This window comes from Dendrobates tinctorius, unplaced genomic scaffold (genome assembly GCF_039654945.1).
Source record: "Dendrobates tinctorius isolate UK_male_01 unplaced genomic scaffold, ASM3965494v1 ptg000194l, whole genome shotgun sequence".
NCBI lineage: Eukaryota > Metazoa > Chordata > Amphibia > Anura > Dendrobatidae > Dendrobates > Dendrobates tinctorius.
The window spans coordinates 451,506-475,015 of record NW_027361861.1 but is presented as its reverse complement, the minus strand read 5'-3'; the positions used below and the strand labels follow the sequence as shown (position 1 = coordinate 475,015).

The following is a 23,510-nucleotide window of genomic DNA, read 5'->3' as shown; positions in this document are numbered from 1 at the left end:
GCCACCTACATATCTGATCAGACTAGTGGCAATAGGATGGATTGGCTGGCTTCTCAAAGATTATATACTCAACACACAGACACCAGGTCCAAACGCAAATTATTTTTTGCCCGTCAATCTTATTTTGAGCTGGGGAACCAGGCAAGTAAATTCTTGGCCTATTTGGGACGTCAGCACAACACTGCTAACACAATATTACAGATCTGTATCTTAGATGGTACTCTGGTGTCTTCAACTGAAGAAATACTGAGCTGCTTCCATAACTATTATAGATCACTGTACAACTCTAGAAGTGATGTTGATAGTCAGAGGTGTTTGGAATACCTGTCGGATATCACATTTCCCAGTCTAAGCCCTTCCCAGCGGACCTTTATGGATGCTAAATTTACTCTGGAGGAGATAGAGAATGCCATAACGGGCATGGCGTCTGGGAAGGCCCCTGGACCTGATGGGTTTCCCATTGAATTATATAGGAAATACCTGGAGATATTAGCACCACTGTTGTAGATGGTGTTCCAAGGGATTTGGGAGGGAGGGTCTATGCCAGAGTCCTTCTATGAAGCTAACATAATAGTACTTAAAAAAGAGGGGAAGGACCCATTAGACTGTGGATCTTATCGCCCCATATCATTAGTGAATGTGGACTTTAAGATTTTTACGAAAATTTTGGCTACCAGGTTGAATTCGATTATATTAGAACTTATACATCCTGTTCAAACTGGCTTCATGCCTGGTAAAAGCACTTCTATTAATATTAGACGAGTCCAGTCGGTGGTCCAATATAGCTCCCTGGTACCAGATAATCAATGGGCATTGGCATCGCTGGATGCGGCCAAGGCTTTCGACTCCCTTGATTGGCCCTTCCTATGTGCATGTTTACAGAAATATGGGTTTGGCGACAGGTTTCTAAAATGGGTTAGTACATTATATATGAAACCTAAGGCTCGTGTCATTGTAAATAGTTCTATATCTGAGTCCTTTTCATTACATAGGGGAAGCCGTCAGGGTTGTCCCATTTCTCCAGCCCTTTTTTGCCCTGGCGATCGAGGCATTGGCTATTCGTATAAGATCTTCCCCTAATATTGAAGATATAGAAATAGCGGGTCGAGTAGACACCATAGGCTTATACGCTGATGACATGGTGATTTTTATAGGTAGCGCGGAAGACACATTGGCACGGGTAATAGCCACTATCAATAAATTCAGTAAATATTCCGGCTTATATATAAATTGGGAAAAGTCTGCCCTGATGCCCTTCTCCGATGCCACGACTGGTGGCCCTCTCCTCATTACCTATTGTACCCAGTTTCAAATATCTAGGTGTTAACATCTCAAAGCAGTTTGTTGGATTTGCGGCTCAACATATACCCATTGTTGGAAATGGTTAAAGATAAATTTCTAATCTGTAGTAAACTCCCGCTTTCTGTAGCCGGACATATTAATTTAATCAAAATGATACTGCTCCCTAAGCTCAGCTACTCTCTTCAGCACAGTGCCGTGGTAGTACCCCGATCCTCCTTTGCAAATTTGAACTCTCAAATTACATCTTTTATATGGGGAAAAGCTAGGCCCAAACTCAGGCTGTTCACCCTGCAAAGACCAAAAAAGGAAAGTGGGGCAGCGCTACGAGACTTTTTTCTATATTATCTTGCTGGACAGGCCAAAGCCATATGCAAGTGGATGCCTGATGATCACCTCCCTAACTCTGAAAGTCACTTGCTCCACGCTGCACGAGTTAGCTATCCACTGGGCTTCCTAGAGTCGGAAAAAATAAATGTCCCCCGTTTGCTGCCCCTGCTTCGCCTGGCACGATCAGTGTGGAGGCAGATTAAGAGAGTAATTAGATTTGGAGACATAGTGGCTGAAATGCCCCTGTGGAATAATGGCTATTTTCCGGCATTGCTTGAACACACGTCTGCCAAGTTCTGGACTCAACACAATGTTTCCTCGGTAAGCGATTTGCACGATCATGGAACCTTGGTGTCTTTTGAACAATTACAGGTTAAATGTAACGTCCCAAGATCCCAATTTTTCCGTTATCTACAATTGAGGTCGGCCTTTCAATCACATATGAGAAATATGGGGGTAAACAAAGCTATATCGTCTCTGCCCTTGACAGGCATCCTTAAATCGCAAGGTCCCCAGGGTCTCATCTCCACTGTGTACACTAGGGTGACCGCAAAAAATCGATGTCGGAATTTTGTCCGTCTGGACCCCACAAAACGATTCCCCTTTCCAGATATTGAGATAGCCAAAATTTGAGCTCGATCAAACGACGTTAACCCGTGCCGCTCGTCGCTCAAAGTTTGAAAAAATCCAAATTGAGGTATTTTAAGATTTAGGTATTTTGCATAGTCTGTTAGACCATAAAGAATGTGACAACAACATTGCAGAAATAGCCCTGACCAAATTTTCGAACCATTTGTGGTATTGAATGCAGAGTTGGTGGGATTATCGTTTTTTGATCCCACCATTACAGACAATGAAAAGTTGTTAATGGCTAATAAATTGCTCAGTAGCACAGATGAACCATCAGAGCACGCTAGGGTTGTAAATCCAAAAGTTAGGAAAGAAAAATTAAAAGAGGTAGGAAGTAACCGACTTTAACGACCTTCTGACAAAAGATGAAGAACAAAAGCAATATGTCCTGCAAGTTGTAAGCAAATGCCGAGCATTATATTCTGACGTTTCAAAAACTACTTTAACAAAAGCTCTAGAATAGATTAGATAACTATGTAAAATTATCAACTCATGTAGGTTAGCGTGCTCTGATGGTTCATCTGTGCTACTGAGCAATTTATTAGCCATTAACAACTTTTCATTGTCTGTAATGGTGGGATCAAAAAACGATAATCCCACCAACTCTGCATTCAAATACCACAAATGGTTCGAAAATTTGGTCAGGGCTATTTCTGCAATGTTGTTGTCACATTCTTTATAGTCTTAACAGACTATGCAAAATACCTAAATCTTAAAATACCTCAATTTGGATTTTTTCAAACTTTGAGCGACGAGCGGCACGGGTTAACGTCGTTTGATCGAGCTCAAATTTTGGCTATCTCAATATCTGGAAAGGGGAATCGTTTTGTGGGGTCCAGACGAACAAGATTCTGACATTTTTTCCCCCCCATATGAGATCCGGTCACCCTAGTGTACACATATATGCTATCGGTAGGGGCGGAATCCGCCATAAACTCGATTAAAGGGAAGTGGGAGAGGCTCATCCCCGATGCACAGGGAGAAGAATGGGGCGAAATTCTGGAATCTCCGATCGGGGTGTCTCCGTCTATCAATAACAGAATGACACAATTATATATTATAAATCAATCATATCTGACCCTGACCCGACTATTTAGGATGGGCCGATTCCAATCATCGGAATGCTTGAGATGTCACTCATTGGATGCAGACTTTATACACATGATTTAGCAATGCCCTATTATTGCACAATATTGGAAGGAGGTGACGTCATTATTAACTTCCCTGGTACAAGCTCCTGTTCCCCCTGAGCCGCTGGTTTGCCTGTTTGGGGTGTGGGATGATGAATCTTGGGGTCATTATATCGGGATTTTTTTACGGGAAACGTTATTTATGGCACGAAAGGTTCTGGCACTGCGTTGGATGGGGAACTCATGTCCCTCCCTCAGGATTTGGATCGATTTGGTGAATGCGGTTACTCCATATGAGCGTACGCTGTATCGAAATAGAGGGTGCTCTGGCAAATTGAAAAAGATCTGGGAGAGGTGGAATTCCTCTCATCTTACCTTGTAGGAGGGAGACATTGCATAATAATTAGCTGATTATGTGGAACTAGTCTGCGAACTGGTAGTTATAGTTTGGTTTAGAAAGTTAAAAATACTTTATTGATCGAATAACAATATAAAAGCTTGCATGGTTAACCTGACACTACATTTTATTCCATATGTAAACTGACATATGCATTTTGTTTTATATCTAAAACTGTGGAGAGTGTATATACTTTATGCAATGCTTATCATCATATATAAGTGTGTATGTTGTTTGTCTTGTTTATGGTTTAATAAACGAATTTAAAAAAAAAAAGAAATGTACCAAGACATTATTTTTTCTTTTCCTGTAAAATTACAGTTTAAAAAAGAATTTGGCATTTTAGATTTTTCACTATCATTTATAGGTTAACAACCAGTCTTATACTATAGTATTAGTTAAACATTTTCCAGTAGATAAAGAGTAAATTTTACAAACAAACACAAACTCAGAAAAAAGTAAAGGGGGGAAATGATGTGGAATGTTGCGACCTAGTTATATCCATCTCATACAGGTCATATATTTAACATGGACCAAAAGGAATCCCGAGGAGAACAAATAAGGTTAAATCTCTCTACAGTATTTTCATTAAGGGCTGCCCGGTATTCAAAGTTCCTGATATCTTTGATGTGAGAGTATAGATGTAGTTGAGAAGGTGGAGAGGTTTGCTTCCCATGGTAGGCAATCAAACAGCGTACTGCTGTTAACATATGTAAAAGCAATCTAATGGATCTCTTGGATATGGATTTAGGGAAAATATTTAATAGAAAAAGCTGAGGACTTAATGGGAGAACCACTCCAAAAAGTTGCTTAGTGAGGAGTTGGACTATCGCCCAGAACGGTTTAATCAGTGTACAGTCTAAAAAAATTTGAAATATAGAACCTCCCATTTGAGCATATACGAGTGTCTAGTTCAGGAATCTGTGTCTGGAGCCTGTAGAATATTGGAAATACTAGATATTAAACCTCTTGTCGAACTATTCTTGCACAGTCTCTCAAAGGTGGTAGGAATGGAGGTCTGCAGACCCTGGAATAATGATGAGGCAAAGTGCCTAATTTTAATATATTGTAATAATGAAAGAGAATGGAGAAAGAAATTTGTTTTCAGCTCATAATAGGAATGTAGAATTCACATTTTATAGTTAATTATGTCAGCAAAGTTAAACAAGCCAGATTGAATCCATACCCCTGTAAATAAGTGGGTTGAACTTTCAGCGAATCTCGGCTGGAAAAGGAAGGAAGGGCAAAATTTGTTCATGCCAGACTGAATTTTTTTTAGAGCAGACCCTCCATATATTTCTGGTATGCATCACTGGACCCAATAGGTCTATTGATGGGGGGGATTGTAGCCCCATTCCAGATCTGGGAATTGGGGTGAGCTGGGGCTAACCATAATTTTTCAATCTCCCTTCATTTGGTATAGGCAAGTTTACAAGACCACGATAGGATCGTGCGGAGGTGCGATGCTGAATAATAATGATCCAAGTTAGGTGTCGCTAGATCTCCCATCTTTTTATCAGCCAACATTACTGACTTTGGATTTCTATGATGTCTTCCCGCCCATATGAAATGTAAAGTGACTGCTTGAAAAGCACGTAAATCTCTGAGTGGGAACGATATGGGTAAAGTCTCAAAAATGTCCGCAATTTCTTTAGGGTTATGTGTAATTTGATTGCTTATTATGTAAGGCATGAGAAGTAGTCTGTTCTGTATGATCTCTAAGTTGTTTAGCTAATAAAGTGTGGGATTTATTGGCTTTCTCATATCTTTGTCGAGTATAGAAAAGTTTGTCCACCCATTTCAAAGCTAATAATACCTGAGCCCGAACGTCTTTCAGGGTATGTGCACACGTTGCAGATTCTACCACGGATTTTTCCGCAGAAAATCCGCATCTCTTGGAAGAAAACGTAGGTGCGTTATTGATGCGTTTATGATGCGGATTTGATGCGATTTTTCTGTGCTGTTTTGCCTGTGGATTTGTATGCGTTTTTGTAAGCTAAATAAAAATATGTTATTTAACAACAACAAAAAAATTGTGATGTCATTTCTGTCCAACTCACACTCCATTACACACACAGATAGACAGATGATAATAGATAGATAAATATGGGATAGATATAGGATGGATAGATAGATGGATCTATCTATAGATATATCCATAAATACATCCATAGATATTTCCAGATATTTACATAGATATTTCCATAGATATATCCATGTTTATTAATGTCCAATATGTTTTATTAAAAAAAAAATGTTAAAAAAAATGGCGTGGGCTCCCGCGCAATTTTCTGCGCCAGAGGGGGAAAGCCGACGGCCGGAGGCCAATATTTGCAACCTGGGAAGGGGGTAATACCCATGGCCCCTTCCCAGGCTATGAATATCAGCCCGCAGCTGTCTGCATATCCTTTACTGGCTATTAAAATAAGGGGACCCTCCCCCCAAAAAAATGATGTGGGGTCCCCCTATATTTTATATCCAGAAAGGCTACACAGACAGCTGCGGGCTGATATTCATAGCCCCCCCCCCCCCCCCGGCTACAATAACCTGCCTGCAGACGTCTCAGAAATGGTGCAAGATGCGCCAATTCTGGCACTTAGCCTCTCTCTTCCCACTCCCGTGTAGCGGTGGGATATGGGGTAATAAGGGGTTAATGTCACCTTTTTTAGACCTGCAATTTTGCTGCGTATCAATGCAAGTCAATGGGTGCAGAAACGCTGCAGATCCGCACAAAGAATTGACATGCTGCGGAAATGAACCTGCAGCGTTTTTCATTGATTACAATGTTACTATACAACACAGGAGATTCTGGACCAAAATCCGCAGTAGAATTCGCAATGTGTTCACATACCCTAAGTCATTTAAGGGTTGTTCTGGAAGGGTTAGCGAGCATATTTGCTTCGAGAAGCTTTAATTCTGAGGTCAAAGCCTCTTGTTTCAATTTCTAGTTTTTCTTAAGTCCCATAACGTTGCTTCTGATAAAACTGAACCTACATTAAGTTCAAAGTATTCCTCTCTGAGATGAGGCTTTTTCATTAACCTCTCATTAAGTCTCCAGTGGCATAATCGGGTATACAGTCAGGAGGTCTTCAGTGAAATTTCTATTGGGGCATGGTTTGACCATGTTATGGGACCCATTCCCGCACCTGCTAGTATACGAAGCATAGGGGTGTTCCCGAAAAAGTAATATATACGTGTACGGGTACTATAAGGTGGTGAAAAAAAAGGAAAGACCTGTCCCCTGGATGATTGATTCTCCATACGTCATACTGTATAAAGAATATTTCCTAATGAGCATTTGTATATTTGTGTTCAGCCCCTCTGCCCAGAGTCAATACTTTTTAGGACCACCTTTTGCTGTAATTACTGCTTCACATCTTTTGGGATCTGTCGCTACCAGCTTTGCACACCTAAAGGCTGAAAGTTTTGCCCGTTCTTTTTTGCACACTCGCTCAGTGAGATTGGATGGAGGCATCTGTGAACAGCAATTTTCACATCTTGCCACAGATTCTCAATGGGACTTGGGTCTGGACTGTGACTGGGCCATTCACACACATATAAATATATTTTGATCTAAACCATCCGATGTAGCTCTGGCAGTATGTTTATGGTAGTTGTCCTGCTGAAAGGTGAACCTACACCCCAGTTTCAAGTCTTTTGCCTCCAGCAGGTATTCCTTCAGGATTGCCCTGTATTTCGTTCCATCTATTTTCCCATCAACTCTGCCCAGCTTCCCTGTCGAAGAAAAGCCTGATGCTGCGACCACCATGTTTGATGGTGGGGATGGTGTTTTCAAGGTTATATGCAGAGTTAGTTTTACGCTACACAAAGTTTTGCATTAAGCATTTTGCCCCAAAAGTTCTTGGTTGGTCTCATGGGACCAGAGCACCTTCTTCCACTTGCTAGCTGTGTCCCCTACATCAGGGTTCCCCAACTCCAGTCCTCAAGGCCTACCAACAGATCATGTTTTCAGGATTTTCTTTGTATTGCACAGGTGATGCAATTATCACCTGAGCAATACTAAGGAAATCCTGAAAACATGATCTGTTGGTGGGCCTTGAGGACTGGAGTTGGGGAACCCTGCCCTCATGATAGGTCATAGGTCAGTGTCAGATTGCACCATTCATCGCTGTTTTGGCCAAAGTGGTCTTCGAGTAAGACAACTGAGGAAGAAACCTGTTTTAAAAGCGACACTGAACTTTGCCAAAATGCACATTGACAAGCCACATATGAAGAGATAAAAGACTGAGCTTTTTGGCATGTCACCTCAGCTCTATGTTCACAGACGTCACAGTGAAGCAAAGAAAAGAACATTGTACATACTGTGAGACATAGAGGAGGCTTGGTTATATTTTGGGGCTGCTTTGCTGCATCTGGCAAAGGGGGTCTTGAATCTGTGCAGGGTACAATGAAATTTCATGACTATCAAGGCATTCTGGAGCAAAATGTGCTGCCCGGTGTCAGAAAGCTTAGCATGAATCGCAGGTCATGGGTTCTCCAACAGGATGACCCAAAACACAAAGCTAAAAAGTGTATCCACCTGTATGATTTATATTAAATTACTTTTTTTTTTCCAGGTAATGACTTCTTGTTCCTACGATATAAAGAAGTTATATAATCGCCAAGCGGCAGCTGGATGGATGTAAGCCTCAATATTTTAATACATATATTTTTTGACACTGTAACATGATACACATGTAGATGGTGATGCATACTTTTATTTATCCTGCTCCTGTTAAAGTAAATCTTATAGTTTTGTTTCCATTCCAGATACCAGAGCACAGAGAGAGATGTATTGGTGTATTATAAAGCTTTCTCATCGGCCACAAAGCATGGATTTATTGGGGCTGGAGTCATTAGGAGGCCAATTCATGATGTCTGGTGCATAGTGAAAGACATTAGCACAAGGTGTTTGTATGACCAATCCATCCTTACGGCCTGTGTACATGAGAGAGTAAGCAGCAATATTCAGTTGGGTAAGTGCTATCCATTCCGGTTTCCACCAGTCCTTGGTAAACTTATCCAGTTTTGGGCGTGGATCTTCCTCTGCAAATGTGCAGCACGTTACAGTATAATACAAATATATATATATTTTTTTACTTTTTTATTCCAGGATTTTTGTTTTGTGTTTTGCTTTTGGTTTTCTCTGTGTAAAGGTCATGTGTTCATATGCAATTACATTTTGCATGCACATTAATTTACTTTTTCTGCTCAGACCCAGTTTTTCATTTGTTTCATTGTGCATTCTGTGCATATAAGGGTGTGACCGCCCTGTTTCTGAGTTGGAAAATCCATCCTGTCTGGCCTATACTATTATTGGTGGTTCAGTCCCTCTGTCCTTGTTCACATTTACGTCACTTGACAAGTGGAAAGGTTTTAAATACAAGAGTTAGGACTGTCCCACAAGGGTTGCCGTGACGTGGCAGGATGGCTTCTACATTATTTTGATCAAAATTATGTTAACTAAATACCCTTATTATTACTACCTTCATGCAATTTTTGCAATATATTTTTTTACTTTTTTATTCCAGGATATTTGTTTTGTGTTTTGCTTTTGGTTTTCTCTGTGTAAAGGTCATGTGTTCATATGCAATTACATTTTGCATGCACATTAATTTACTTTTTCTGCTCAGACCCAGTTTCTCAGTATAATACAAATGTACCACATTCTGCCTCCGATCAGAGGAGGGAAATCAGATCCATTTCTGTCTCCATTTTGGCATGAAGTTTACATTTTTCCAATCTTTTTTGTTTCCAAGTGTTCACGTCCAAGCGTTCACGTCCAAGCTGGTGCATATGCTCATGGAGTTCCCATGTTCTCCAATGAAACAAACTTGAAAAATCTGTATTCTCACTTGTTACACACCACTAGATACAATGCTATTTAATGCTACCTAACACAACATTGTCTTATATCAGGTAGACTAGACAACTCACAAGCCTCTATAAAACATATTTTCAACTTTAAACAAAAACGCTAATCAGAATTGTTATCCTATTAATATATTGCAGTCATCATATTATATAGCACGGTGTACTTAAAATTGCTTATTTTGCCTTTCAACCCAGCTAATTCTTCGCTTTTCCATTAGGTCTACACAGGGCCGCCATCAGGGCATTACTGCCCTGACTGACGCATGGGGACCGATCAGCAGAGGGGGCCCGCATCGGTCCCAGCGGCAGGATTCTGCCGGTGCAATAACTGAACTGCTGTAATGTATATTGTCTGTACAAGTCCCCTCTGAAATGTAAAGTGCTGCGGAATATGTCAGCGCTATAGAAATAAAATTTATTATAACATTTATTATTATTAACTTATGTCTGAGACGCAGGTTCAGTTAACCTCTATTGTCGTGCAGGCCAGCACGGCAATAGTTAAATCCGCCAGCCAATTGGAGGCTGGCAGCTGTCAGCACGTACGTTTCCGGCGTATGATGTTATTGTCATTCGCCGGCGAGTGTGCACTTGAAACACTTGGAGGGATCATTGCTGCAGGAGCACATCCAAGTAAGGAGAAAGATATTTTTTTTTTTTTTTTTATTGAAAGCGGCAAGCCGCAATGTGTTTCGCCAGCAGGATGGAGGCACATGGTCCATGTGTCTCAGGGCAGAATGGAGACAGAGGGCAGATTGGAGACATGGGGCAGGATCATGGGACATCACATGGGGGCAGAATGGGAGAGCATATGGCTGGAGCTAGGAATAAGACACACAGGGGCCAGGATGGGGGATATTATTACCAAAGGGGCTAATTAAGGGATATTATTACTGCAGTGATGTATTTATTTTTTGAGGATACTGTTTTAAATGGGGGAGGTGGTCCTGTTACTGTGCAGAGTGACACTATCGCCTTTTTTCTTCATCTGCTGTAGTTTAGAATTTGAGAAAAAAAAATAAGTAATGTGTTCTGCAAGCGGTGCTCTAGGTAAATGTGTTATTTCCTGCAGCGATGAGCCCTGGCTGGAAGAAGTGATGGCGGGCTGTGCTGGATGAAGATGAAAAGCGGTGATAAAGGAATTCACCTAGAGACGTCACTGGTGAGCCAGTGTGTTAACCTGTACACTGACACTATACACAGCATTCCTGTGTACAATGTCACCGTTAATCACTGTATTACCTGTACACAGACACTGCAAACTAAGTACAGCTCTACTGTGTATAATGGCACATATGGTGATAGTATTGTTTTTTTTTCTTTTTATTAATGATCAGTATTGTAGTTTTCAGTCACTATGTGATGGTAATATGTTGTCCGGCCATGGTGTGGCAGTATTTGTTCCTTGTATGTGCTATTATTTGGTCACTATATGGTGGTAATATGTGGAGGTAATATGTTGTCTGGCCATGGTGTGGCAGTATTTGTTCCTTGTATGTGGTATTATAGGTCACTATGTGATGGTAATATGGTGTCTAGTCATGGTATGGTGGTATTTGTCCCTTGTTTGTGATATTATTGGTCATTTTAAACATTGAAAAATAAAAATATACCTAAATTGTATTGGATATTTTAACAAATGTTTAGTAGGTTAGAGTACAGTAGGGCTTGGCCAAAAGAGTCTACCTTGTCGTGGTCACGGCTTAAAAAATCTTTTGGCCGAAACAAAAGTTGTTGACTATATGTGTGATCTGGTGATGGGAACTGTTAATGTGTGATTGGTGAGAAGTGGAGTTTTTCCAATGGGACTGTGGACAGTTCGAGGGGTGGAGGTGTGGCTGGGTTGGAGCCTGGGTGGAGTCTCAAGGGGGCCTCGAAAATTTTGCCAGTATGGGGCCCCGAAATTCCTAATGGCAGCCCTGGGTCTATAACATCATGTGATTAAAAACTGAGTAGCTGAATCCTTCTAAGCTCTATGTAGAAACCGGTCAACTTTCCCTCCATTAATCATAAGTCACTACAAAAGTCCCTGGCAGGAGGGAGGATGGAGCAGCTGGGGAGGGGAATAATAAATGGAGGGAAAATTGTCCTCCTGTTTCTACATAACGCTTAGAAAATATTCAGCTAGCCCGTTTTTAATCATGTGAGGTCATAGACCTAATGGAACAGAGAATTAGCTGGGTAAAAAGGCAAAATCTGCAATTGTAAGTACTGTGATGTACCAACTAGTTGTATCGTGAGAGACAGGTATGTATCGCACAGACTGGGGTCTGTTGCGATCTAACTCCAGGACATTTTGCTTTGTCTTGTTGTCCCACAAACCTGTATATTGAATTACGGCTGGATTTAAGGGTTAACCAGAAAGTGAAGTGTCGGTCTGGTTAACCACATACCTCCCGGGGGGGGGGGGGGGGGGGGTGTTCCTGTGACGTCAGAAAGGTCCTATAGGCTTCCTGGTTGCACAACATGAGGGGGACAAAAGACCATGTGTGAGGCTGAAGCCCTGAGAGTTCAGGGAGCTAATAAGGGTCTGGAGTAGTGACAGGACCAATATAAAGCCAGTCTGTGAAGCCTGAAAAGCTTTTTAAGCGGGTAACCCAGAGCATGGGGAATTGTGTACACTGACTGGTGTCAGTTATTGAACTGTGCGGACACAACCGTAGTTGAAACGGTCTAATAGGTCAGAGAAGTTCCTGCCAAGTGTGCAGATGTATGTGTTAAAGAGAATGGACTGTATGTTGGTTATGTGATGTTTGCATGGTCTACAGTGGTTTATGGTGGTATAATAAACCAGAAATGGACATATTTAAATGATGAAACTGTTGTGGTTCAAATATTGCTGCCAAGTGAGTGTACCCCAAACCGCTTAGTGATCGCTACCTCATAGTACACAGTGCTATATAATGTAATGATTGCAATATATTAAGATAGAAATTTTGATGGGCGATACATAAGTTGGTAAAAGACCTAGATCCATCAACTTCAACTTTTCTTCAATTATAAATTCTGTCGTCACAAAATTATCTATAACCCATGCCATTTGTGCCGAGGAAATAATCTAGACCATTTTTAAAAGCTGCTATAGTGTCTGCCATTACTATCTCTTGTGTTTGGGCTTCCCACAGTCTGACTGATCTAACTGTAAAGAACACTTACCTAATTGTCTGCTGGAATCGCCTTTCTTCCAGCTGTAATGAGTGCCCCCTAGTCCTCAGTATGGAAGGAATATAAGGATTTTTGATTATAATCTGTTTCTCTCACTTCATTGAGGGACACAGGAAACCATGGATGTATGTTGCTGACACTAATCACAAAAAAGTTAGCTCCTCCTCTGCAGTATACACCCCACCGACTGGCACTAGGTTAATCAGTTAGTGAGAAAGCAGTAGGAGAAGCAACACGATAGAGAGAATGAAATAGACAACTGAAACTAACAATATAACACAGTGTAAAAAGAGCCGATAAACGTGGGTGGGTACTGTGTCCCCCAATGAAGGCTCTGAGAAACAGCTTTAACGGTAAGTAACCAAAAATCCTGTTTTCTTTATCGCTTGGGGAACACAGGAAACCATGTCTGAAAGCAGTCCATGGGGAGGGAACAGCAGAAACTCCGTTCAGGTTTGAGAACTCACCACTGTCACCTGCAAGATCCTTCTACCTAGTCTGGCGTCTGCCGAAGCGTTGGCATGGACCCTATAAAATTTGGCAAAGGTGTGAATGGGAAGACCAAGTTGCCTCTGAAGAGTTGCAGGGTGGATGCCCTATGGTGTACTGCTCAGGAGGGGCCCACTGCCCTGGTAGAGTGTATCTTTTTCCCAGGGAGAGGCACTCTGTTCTTGACCCGGTAAGCTTCCAAAATTGCCATCCTGATCCAGCGAACAATCGTAGCCTTGGAGGCCGGCAGGCCTCTTCGCGCACCCTCTGGAATGACAAAGAGAGAGTCTGTCTTAAGGGGGCGGTCCTAGCCAGATAGACCAGCACCACCCTGACCAGGTCTAACCTGTTCAAAGAACGTTCCAGAGGGTGAGTCGAAGCTGGGCAAAAGGAAGGGAGGACAATATCCTCATTAAGGTGAAAAGCAAAAGCCACCTTGGGAAGGAAGGAAAGTAGAGGCTGCAAAACCACCTTGTCCTGGTGACTAACCAAGAAAGGAGGGCGACAGGAAAGAGCCGCCAATTCCAAACGCGCCTAATGGAGGTGATAGCCACAAGAAACACCGCCTTCCAAGACAGAAATGACAGAGAGACTTCAAAGGGAGAACTCGTAAGGGCCTCCAGGAGTAGATTGAGGTCCCAGGAGTCCACGGGTGTCCGGTACTGGGTCACAGCATGCGCTACCCCTTGGAGAAAAGTTCTGACCTCAGATTGAGAGGATAAATTTTTAGCAAATTAAGAGTAAGACCAGAGTCAAGTCCCGCCTGGAGAAATGCCAGAATGGAAGGAGGGCAAAAGACATAGGCGGGATGTGATTAGACTCACACAATCTGAAATAGGCTCTCCAAGTCTGATAATAGACCTTGGAAGACAACGGCTTCCTAACCTGGATCATGGTGTGAATCAACCGATCTGAAAACCCGGACGCTCTTAGAACCGCGGTTTCAACAGCCACGCCGTTAAATTGAACGACAGAGAATTCTGGTGGCAGATCGGTCCTTGGGACAGAAGATCCGGTCTGTCTGGGAGCCTCCAGGGGCCGTCCGCCAGAAGATTGACAATCTCTGTGAACCAAGAGCTCCTGGGCCATTCCGGTGCTATCAGAATGACTGGCACCCACTCCGCCTTTATCTTCTTCAAAAGCAAGGGAAGAAGGGGAGGAAACAGATAGGGAAGAGCAAACTGTGACCAGGGTGTCGCCAGAGCGTTGACACCCACCGCGAGAGGATCGCAGGACCTGGAAATGAATCGTGAAATCTTCCTTTTCAGCCAGGATGCCATGAGGTCCACATCTGGAGTTCGCCATTGAAGGCAAATCTGATGGAAGACTTCTGGATGCAGACTGCTCTCCCGCTGCGAGACCCTTGCAACTGAGAAAGTTGGCAGCCCAATTGTCCACGCTGGGGATATGCACTGCAGATATTGCTGGAACCGTCACCTCTGTCAAGAGGAGAATCTTGGATACCTCGGCCATCTCCAAGGGGCTCTGGGTCCCTCCCTGGTGATTGACAGATGCCACTGGCATGGAATTGTCTGTTTGAACTCGGATTGGCAGACCCCTGAGAAGCCTTTCCCAGTGACGGAGGGACAGAATGGCCCTTATCTTGAGGATGTTGATCAGCAGAGAGGATTTCTCTGCCGACCAACGTCCCTGGACAGTCAGGTGACGAAAGACCGCACCCCAGCTGGGAAGGCTGGCGTCCGTCGTCACCACCTGCCAGTGAATGGGAAGAAAGGACCGACCCTGGAAGATGAGAAGGGTTGACAGCCACCACTTGAGAGATTGTTTGACTCGGGAAGAGAGCAATCCAGAGAGAGAACAGATTTGTTCCACAGAGACAGGATAGCTTGCTGAAGTGGTCTTGAATGGAGTTGCGCAAAAGAAACTGCTTCCAACGCTGCCACCATCCTTCTCAGGACCGCCATGGCTGAGCGGAAAGAGGGAAGGCGAGGGCCCTGCAGAGAGCGAACCCCCTGTTGGAGGATTGCTCTTCTCTTTGAGAAGAAAAAATCTTCTCTGGCGGGTATTGAACAGCATGCCTAGAAAAATGAGGCGACAAGGCAAGAATTCGCCTTGTTGACTATCCATCCGAAATGGGATAGGGTGTTGAGAACTATGGCCAGACTTTCCAGGGCCTAAAAAAAAAAAGACTGAGCCTTGAGGATGTCGATGAGCGCTAGGCCTCTGATCCGCAGGATTGCTATTAACGCTGCCATGATTTTTGTGAAAACCCTGTACGCAGCGTCCAATCCGCAGCGTTTCCTAACCATGGAAACATACCCTAAGGGGGAGTGTGGAAGCGACGGGTGGGAGAAAAGCCAGCCCTTAGTGCTGAGAAGGGGGCTGAGCCTAACGCCAAGACTAGACTAGATTAAGAACGGTGACCGCTGGAACAGGGGGAAGCAGCGCGGAGGCCCTAAAAGTGATACAAAAGGTAGCCCAGTGCCCCAATCCATAGGGAAACAAAGGGCAACAACCACATATGGCTATCAGAAGGGCTACAATTATACTAAAGCCCTGGAAATAAAGTGAGGGTTTAGGGGCAAATAAAAACTCATGATCTTCCTTCTGTCTTCATCCTTTGTATCTTCTTCTTACTTGAATCCTTACTTGGAACTTCTCGTCGCCTCTGGAAAGGAACTTGGGGAAGAGAAAGATGTACCTCTCCATCCAGGAAATATCAAACTTCCGAAATTCCTGTATTGTGGGACGCCTACGCCTCCTAAAACAGAGAGGCACTGGTGGGCGAATGGGTAGGCGACGGGGGTCAGGAATAAATCCGGATCAACTAAACACTTCTGTTTTAGGGGTTGGGGTCTTGCCAATGCTGGCTAGACATATGAGGATACGGGATGGCAGTACATGCTGTACTCGTAGTCTCTATGTGGGAGTGTACAGTTGTGACCGTGCACACTGTATCCCTCCAGAGGTAGGGGAGAAGATCCATCTGAAAAAGAAGAGACGTTACTGGAAAACAACAAAAACTGAGGTAGGTATGGATCTAATGAAAGATCAGTGTCCACCTCCTACTGACACTAAGCTAAAACTGATTAACCCCATGTGCCCTGAGCCAATTTGACCACAGTCGGGATAGTACGTCATAGCGATCGTCTACGCACTCGGGGGGTACGTGGCCGAGTGTCAGCTGATTCTCACAGCTGACACCCGGCACTAAGTGCCAGGAGCGGTCACAGACTGCTCCCGGCACTTTAACCCCCAGAATACTGCGATCAAACACAAGCATTCAGGGAGCAGGCAGAGGGCTGACGGATAGAACTAAACATGGTACCAGTGAAAACGTCATCTTGTTCCGCAAAAAACGAGCCGCCATACAGTGTCTTCAGCGAAAAAAAGTTATAGCTCTCATAATAAAGTGATGCAAGAACAATTATTTTCTCTATAAAAGTTTTTATTATATAAAAGCACCGAAACATAAAAAAAAAATATAAATGATGTATCGCTGTAATAGTACTGACCCGAAGAATAAAAGTGCCTTATCACACATGTGGAACGGTGTGGATTAGGGGTGTATTAGGGTTAGGTTTGTGGTTAGGGTTAAGGATAGGGTTGGGATTAGGGTTGGCATTAGAATTAGGGGGTTTCCACTGTTTAGGCACATCAGGGGCTCTTCAAACGCGACATGGCGTCTGATCTTAATTCCAGATAATTCTGCGTTGTCAAACGGTGCTCCTTCCCTTCCGAGCTCTACTGTGCGCGTAAACAGTGATCTACCCCCACATATGGGGTATTGGTGTACTCAGGACAAATTGGACAACTTTTGGGGTCCAATTTTTCCTGTTACCCTTGGGAAAAAAAAATTGGATCCGATGTAAATTTTTTGTGAAAAAAGTTAAATGTTCATTTTTTTTTTTAAACATTCCAAAAATTCCTGTGAAGCACTGAAGGGTTCATAAACTTCTTGAATGTGGTTTTGAGCACCTTGAGGGGTGCAGTTTTTAGAATGGTGTCACTTTTGGGTATTTTATATCAAACAGACCCCTCAGTGATTTCAAATGTGATGTGGTCCAAAAAATGATGTGTTGTAAAAATGAGATATCGCTGGTTAACTTTTAACCCTTATAACTTCCTAACAAAAAAAAATAGGTTCCAAAATTGTGCTGATGTAAAGTAAAGATGTGGGAAATGTTAATTATTAAGTATTTTGTGTGACATATCTCTGATTTAAGGGCATGAAAATTCAAAGTTGGAAAATTGAGAAATTTTCAAAATTTTTGCCAAATTTCCATTTTGTTTTTTTTCACAAATAAACGCAAGTCATATCAAAGAATTTTACCACTAACATGAAGTACAATATGTCACGAGAAAACAATGTCAGAATCACCGGGATCCATGGAAGCGTTCCAGAGTTATTACCTCATTAAAGGGACAGTGGTCAGAATTGTAAAAATTGGCCTGGTCATTAACATGCAAACCACCCTTGGGGGGTAAAGGGGTTAACCTCTAGTGCCAGACAGTGGGGTGTACTGTATAATGCAGAGGAGAAGCTAACTTTTTTTGTGCACAGTGTCAGCAGCATACACCCATGGTTTCCTGTGTCCCCCAATGAAGAGATAGAGAAAAGTCATGCGCCAGTCCTTTGTACTGACCACACATATTTATACATGTAAATGAGATCCCCTCTGCGTCTTTTTTCTAAGCTAAGCAAGCCAAACTTTTCCACCTCTCATTATATGAGAAGCCCTCCATCCCTTGCAAATACTCTAGTTGCCCGCCTTTAAAACTGACTCTAATTTCTGAATATCCTTTTTCAAATGTGGAGCCCAAGATTGGTTCCCACATTCTAGATGTGGCCTCACAAGTGATTTATAAAGGGGTAACAATACGTTGGGATCGCAAGATTTTCTTTCTTTTTATACACCCTTAAAATCTTGTTTGCTTTTGCGGCTGTTGCCTGACATTGAGTACTGCTGCTCAGCTTACTTGTAAACCAGAAGACCCAAGTCCTTCTCCTATTCTGTAGTCCTGAGTATGATCCCATCTAATGTATATGCAGCAATAGGATTACTCTGTCCTAGGTGCATTACTCTACATGTATCAACGATAAACATCATCTGCCAAAGTGTTTGCCCATTCAGTCATCTTATCTAGAATGATTTGCAATATTGTAATGTCAAGGTCAGATTTTAGTATCCTACATAGTTTGGGGTCATCAGAAAAGACTGACACTTTACTCTCAATCCCATCCACAAGGTTATTAATGAAGAGGTAAATTTAAAAAAAAAAAAAAAAAAAAAAATTGGTCTTGGCACAGATCTCTGCAGTCCCCACTGCTCCCAGTACAGATCCCTGCAGTAACCACTGCTATCTCCCATTTAGAGAACTTATCATTTACATGGATAAAAACATTGATGGGAGTGCTTTTTTAATTCATTCAGATTGCTTGCAGTTTGATTTCTGAGAGTTCTGGCTAATTGTAGATATTTCTTTCCTTTTCTAGTGCATGTGATGACGGATACGTCACTTTGCTATCTAAAACAACCCAGGGACTTCTGTTGTATGGCTGTGGAATATAAACAAGTAAGATATTTGCTAAAGCTTGCTGTTCAGTCTTAATACCTTACTATCGTGTAGATTTTACTTAAAAAATTGTATTTGTTGTGTCACATTCCAATCTTAAGAAAACACAAACAAAAAAACCCTCACTAATAACATGGATTTGATTTAATAAACCTTATTTAGAAACACTCACATTATTCTGCTACTTTTGTTAGGCAAGGTCTTTCTATCAGCAACCAAAATTACTGTGCATTTTGGCCCAACCCTGACATGGCCGACGAACATCTTCTCAATAATCAGTTGGGCCGAGTCCACGTATACATTACCAATGTCACCCTAACCCACTGACATTGGCAGGCTCAGCTTACAGTAGTCTGGAGGGATTTAGCCACCACCTTTCCAAACTGCGTACGCAGCATCCATCACTATAATCATTCTTAAATAAATAAAATGTATACGTCTAACATATTGCAAACAATGGCGTATAATTCGAAAACGGTAACCGTATACATTTTTTTTTACTATGTATTTTAACAGAAAATTGATCCTTCATTCTGCACCATGTCCAGGGATAGATGTTTATCACGTGCCTGATAAGTGATATTCACATGGTCATTTTCACTTGCGTGTTGTAGCTTTGAACGATAGAAGTACCCATTATCGTTTACGGATCTGTCCTTGTCCTATTTATTTTCACACTGTGTGGTTTGCCAAATAAAAAAAAAAAGACGTTTGATTTTCATCAAAGTCACCAATGTATTAGTCTATATAGGTCTGTGAAGATCACAAATGAAATCTGTGTGCTGTTTTTACATTATAATATATAGAAGGTTTGCTTTTTTTTTCTCCGTATGTGATGCTATGGAAACATTGATTGTAAAAACAGACACCGATGCAGATAAAAATTGGACTACTTGTGTACGAGAAAAAGGACTGATGTCTGAATAAGGCCTTAGGTGGGTGTTATCAGTAGTACATCATTAATATTGGTTTCCTGCTCACAGGAGAAGTGTTACAGTCTGTGCTTCCAATCTGTGTATAATGAGGATATGCCGCGTCCCAGTAAAGACACTGTACGAGGAGAGCTCCTGCCCAGCGCATGGATTCTACAGCCTGATAGCCTCCATGGAGAAGACATCACAAGAGTCATCTACATGATACAGGTAGGAATGATGAGCAGTGTCATTGGGAAGGGGTGACAACACAAAACCTCAAAGGTGTTCTCTATTAGTGTCAATGGCTTGACCAGCAGTAAACTATTTTGGTCACTTGTGCACTATATTATTTATTGTATATGACATGTACATTTTGTAGCAGTTGAGCCTCATGTTGCAGTTCAGTTCCATTAGCGAGCAGCAGGACCAAGTATAGCAGCTGACTGTAGTGGTTCTGTGCTAGAGTTGTGTTGTGGCCCTTTGATTTTCAGGATCACGTTATTGGCTGGAAATAATTCTTCAGAGTTATTCCAATTTTTGACATTCAGGCTATGTACTCACATATGCAGAAAATTCCTGACTAAAAACCGGTCTCCTTCCCAGGAAGCGCGCATTTTTTTCCCGCGCTTTTTCTGCGTTTTTTCCGGAGCATCCCGTTTGATAGAATAGTTACAAATGCGGATTTTTCCGCAAAATTAATGAGTATGCTCCGTTTTTTACCGCAATGCGTTTTTTTCATGGAAAAAATATGCATCAATATGCACATAAAGTGCAGAATTCATTAAAATGAATGGGATGCTTCTTGTAAGCGTTTTTGCCGTGAAAAAAACGCTTACGTGTGCACACACCCTCAATGCATATACCCTTGCAGAGCCGGCTTTAGACAAAGTGGGGCTCCAAATGCTAACATGTTGCACACAGCATATACATACACACCTGTATATTACCCAGGCCACACACACATATATTCACACTTGTATATATACATAGCACACAACACACACATGTACCCATAGCACATACAAATGCTTATAGGAAGAGAATTGACCGTGTGATTGTGGCTCTCTCAGATAAACAGAGCTTGTGTGTTTTAAATAGAAAAAACTTTTGGTAATTTTTGTTTTACTTATTTTTTTTTCAGGTTGACCTTGGGGCACCAGCAATCCCTTCCAGGCTACTCAGTGTGATTAGCAAACGCCAGCCTCTGGTGATTGCAAATCTGGCCACCTTTCTCTCTAGGTAATCTGAAATAAAGCGACCTGAGATACCAAGATTGTAATTTAATCACTGGGTTGCAATGAATTATGTAGCATCTAGTAGCTGTGAATGAATCATACAATGCATGGGTTCAGTTCACCCACACTGTCTGAATTGTATGTTTTAATAATTTAACAATAATTGTTTCTAAATTGGAAAAGCAGAATTGGAAAGTCGGTAATGTTCCACTATTCTCAGATCACTCCCACTTTTTCCTTTTCTAATGGTATGAGGCATATAATATTGAACTTGAAGCTAAGGCAGGGATTACAAAAAAAAATAATATTCAACAATGCAGCTTTCCTGCAGCATGGCTCACATTGTATTTGCGGATGTTGGTCTGCACTTGGAGGGGTATTACAGTGTCATTGTGTAATGAACAGTTATACAACTTTCCATTATAGTGTTGTATTGATTTCTTCTACATGTGTGTTTAAAATATTTAAAAGGAGGCATCGATAAGTTCTTTAGAGTTTGCTGCACTGAATAGAGATAGGAATATTTCCTAATTAGATGTCTTTGAAAGGTTACATCTTTTGGTTTGGTCTTTTATAGCAGGACAATCAGTACAATTGCCAGGGACAGGTGAAGCTCAGGCAATGGCTGGTAAGCTAAACATGTCAGGAGGTATATTTCCAGCCAAGGAATCATTATGTATGGACTAAGTAGTGAGACATAGAATGGTAGAGTTGGAAGGGACCTCCAGGGTTATTGTGTCAAACCCCTTGCTCAATGCAGGATTCACTAAACCATCTCAGACAGATGTCTGTCCAGCCTCTGTTTGAAGACATCCTTTGAAGGAGAACTCACCACCTCTTGTGGCAGCCAGTTCCACTCCTTGATCTTCCTCACTGTCAAAAAGTTTTTTCTAATATCTAATCTGTATCTTCTCCCTTTCAGTTTCATGGTCTTATATGTAGTACACAGACTAAATGTGACAAGTGCAGTGTTCATGAACTATGAAGTTGGCCCTTTGTATAGACCCCTCCTAGGAGCAGATAAGTTATCTCTGCGCCCTGTCGTTTTTATCAAAGTTTTTTTTAATAAATCAGCCTTTTTTTCTATCAGCTGGACTACTCATCTATATTTTTTTCAAGTCTCCTTGGAGTCTGTGCTGATACACGCCTCAGTGGGTGAGCTAGCCAACCTTTCTATATTCGCAGATAAGTTAACAGGTGTGTGCAGCACTTACCTTAACCTGCAAAATTCCTCCTCTTTGGAACATTTATCTTTTATACATTAACCCCTTCACAACCTATGACGTGTATACATACACGCATCTTTTCTAGTACATAAAAAAGGATTCCTGTGCTGGAAGTCTTCTATTTCTAAGTAAAAAAAAAAAATCTTTATTTAAACATCTTCTGCAATAAAAAACATCATGGGGACCCCCCCATAGGCCTTATGCATTTTGGACCCTCAAAGGCCTTTTACTGGGTCCGAAACGCATCAGGCCTATGGGGGGTCCCCATGATGTTTTTTATCGCTGAAGAATTTTTACTGAAAAAGGATTCCTGTGCCGAACGTCTTCTATTTCTCTTTGCTTATATGTGGTAGTCAGCCACTGCTCTCCAGACATGGACGGTCTCGGGTATATTTTAGTGAGCGAAGTATTCTCTTCCCTTTCCCCTTTTGCTATCTTTACCAGTACGAGAGATGATTTGACACTTCGGCGCCCCTCTCACATGATCGTAGGTGTCGATATATTGGCGTGACAAACCGGGGTCTGCAGAAGACCCCCGTGCTTGTCATAGCAGATGAGCATTTCTGCTACACATAGGAGGGCTGAAGCACCGCTATGTGTAGCACACGTGATCAGGAAATCGCGACTTCAAGTCTCTGAAAGAGACTTTAAAGTAAAAAATAAAAGAAAAAAGTTTTTAAAATCTATAAAAATTTAATCACCCCCCTTTGCCCCTTTAACACTAGGACTACTGGACTCGTGACCCCGCCTAGAACTACTGAAAGGAGTCATTTTGACTCCTTGCTTGTTTTCGTTTATTTTTAGAGTTTCATTTGTGGTTATTTATTAATAATTATATTTTTTGTAATGTATTATTATTGTGAGATCCAACAGTAATGCTTTTGATTGTTTTTTTTCTGCTTTTCTTATTTTTCTACAGAAAATAATAATTATAATAGACGTTTTTCAAACATTTTTTTTTATTCAAGTGCACACATATAAACAACTGAAGAACAAAAAGCAGAGAAAATGTAGGTGGAGGAGCATAAAAATGAAAATATGGCGCAGAATTCACCTTCTAAACATTTGGTGTTTCGCATTTTAGGCATTGCCTTTGATTTATGGCAGTACATTGCCCACACAAAGACTTACCACAAGTCTTACAATTGCCGACAGATCTATTTTTCTTGCACTTTTCTTTGATCTGGCAAAATTTTGTTTGAACCATCACTTCTGAGCATGTAGAAACTTGGGACGTGGAACCCTTTTCCCTATCTGTGACATAAGGACCACTCAACTCTCTC

General features: G+C 41.8%; 1 protein-coding gene across 1 annotated transcript in view; it reads left to right on the top strand.

The window, feature by feature from the left end:
- The window catches only part of STARD9 (StAR related lipid transfer domain containing 9), a 292,466-nt gene extending 269,257 nt beyond the window's left edge, over positions 1-23,209 (top strand). Inside the window, exons 29-33 of the mRNA XM_073552673.1 lie at positions 8,364-8,428; positions 8,557-8,762; positions 18,773-18,852; positions 19,836-19,994; positions 20,908-23,209. Coding sequence (XP_073408774.1) covers positions 8,364-8,428; positions 8,557-8,762; positions 18,773-18,852; positions 19,836-19,994; positions 20,908-21,009 — 612 coding nt within the window. The 3' untranslated portion in view covers positions 21,010-23,209. The remainder of the gene's footprint in view (positions 1-8,363; positions 8,429-8,556; positions 8,763-18,772; positions 18,853-19,835; positions 19,995-20,907) is intronic.
- Positions 23,210-23,510: the final 301 nt, after the last annotated feature.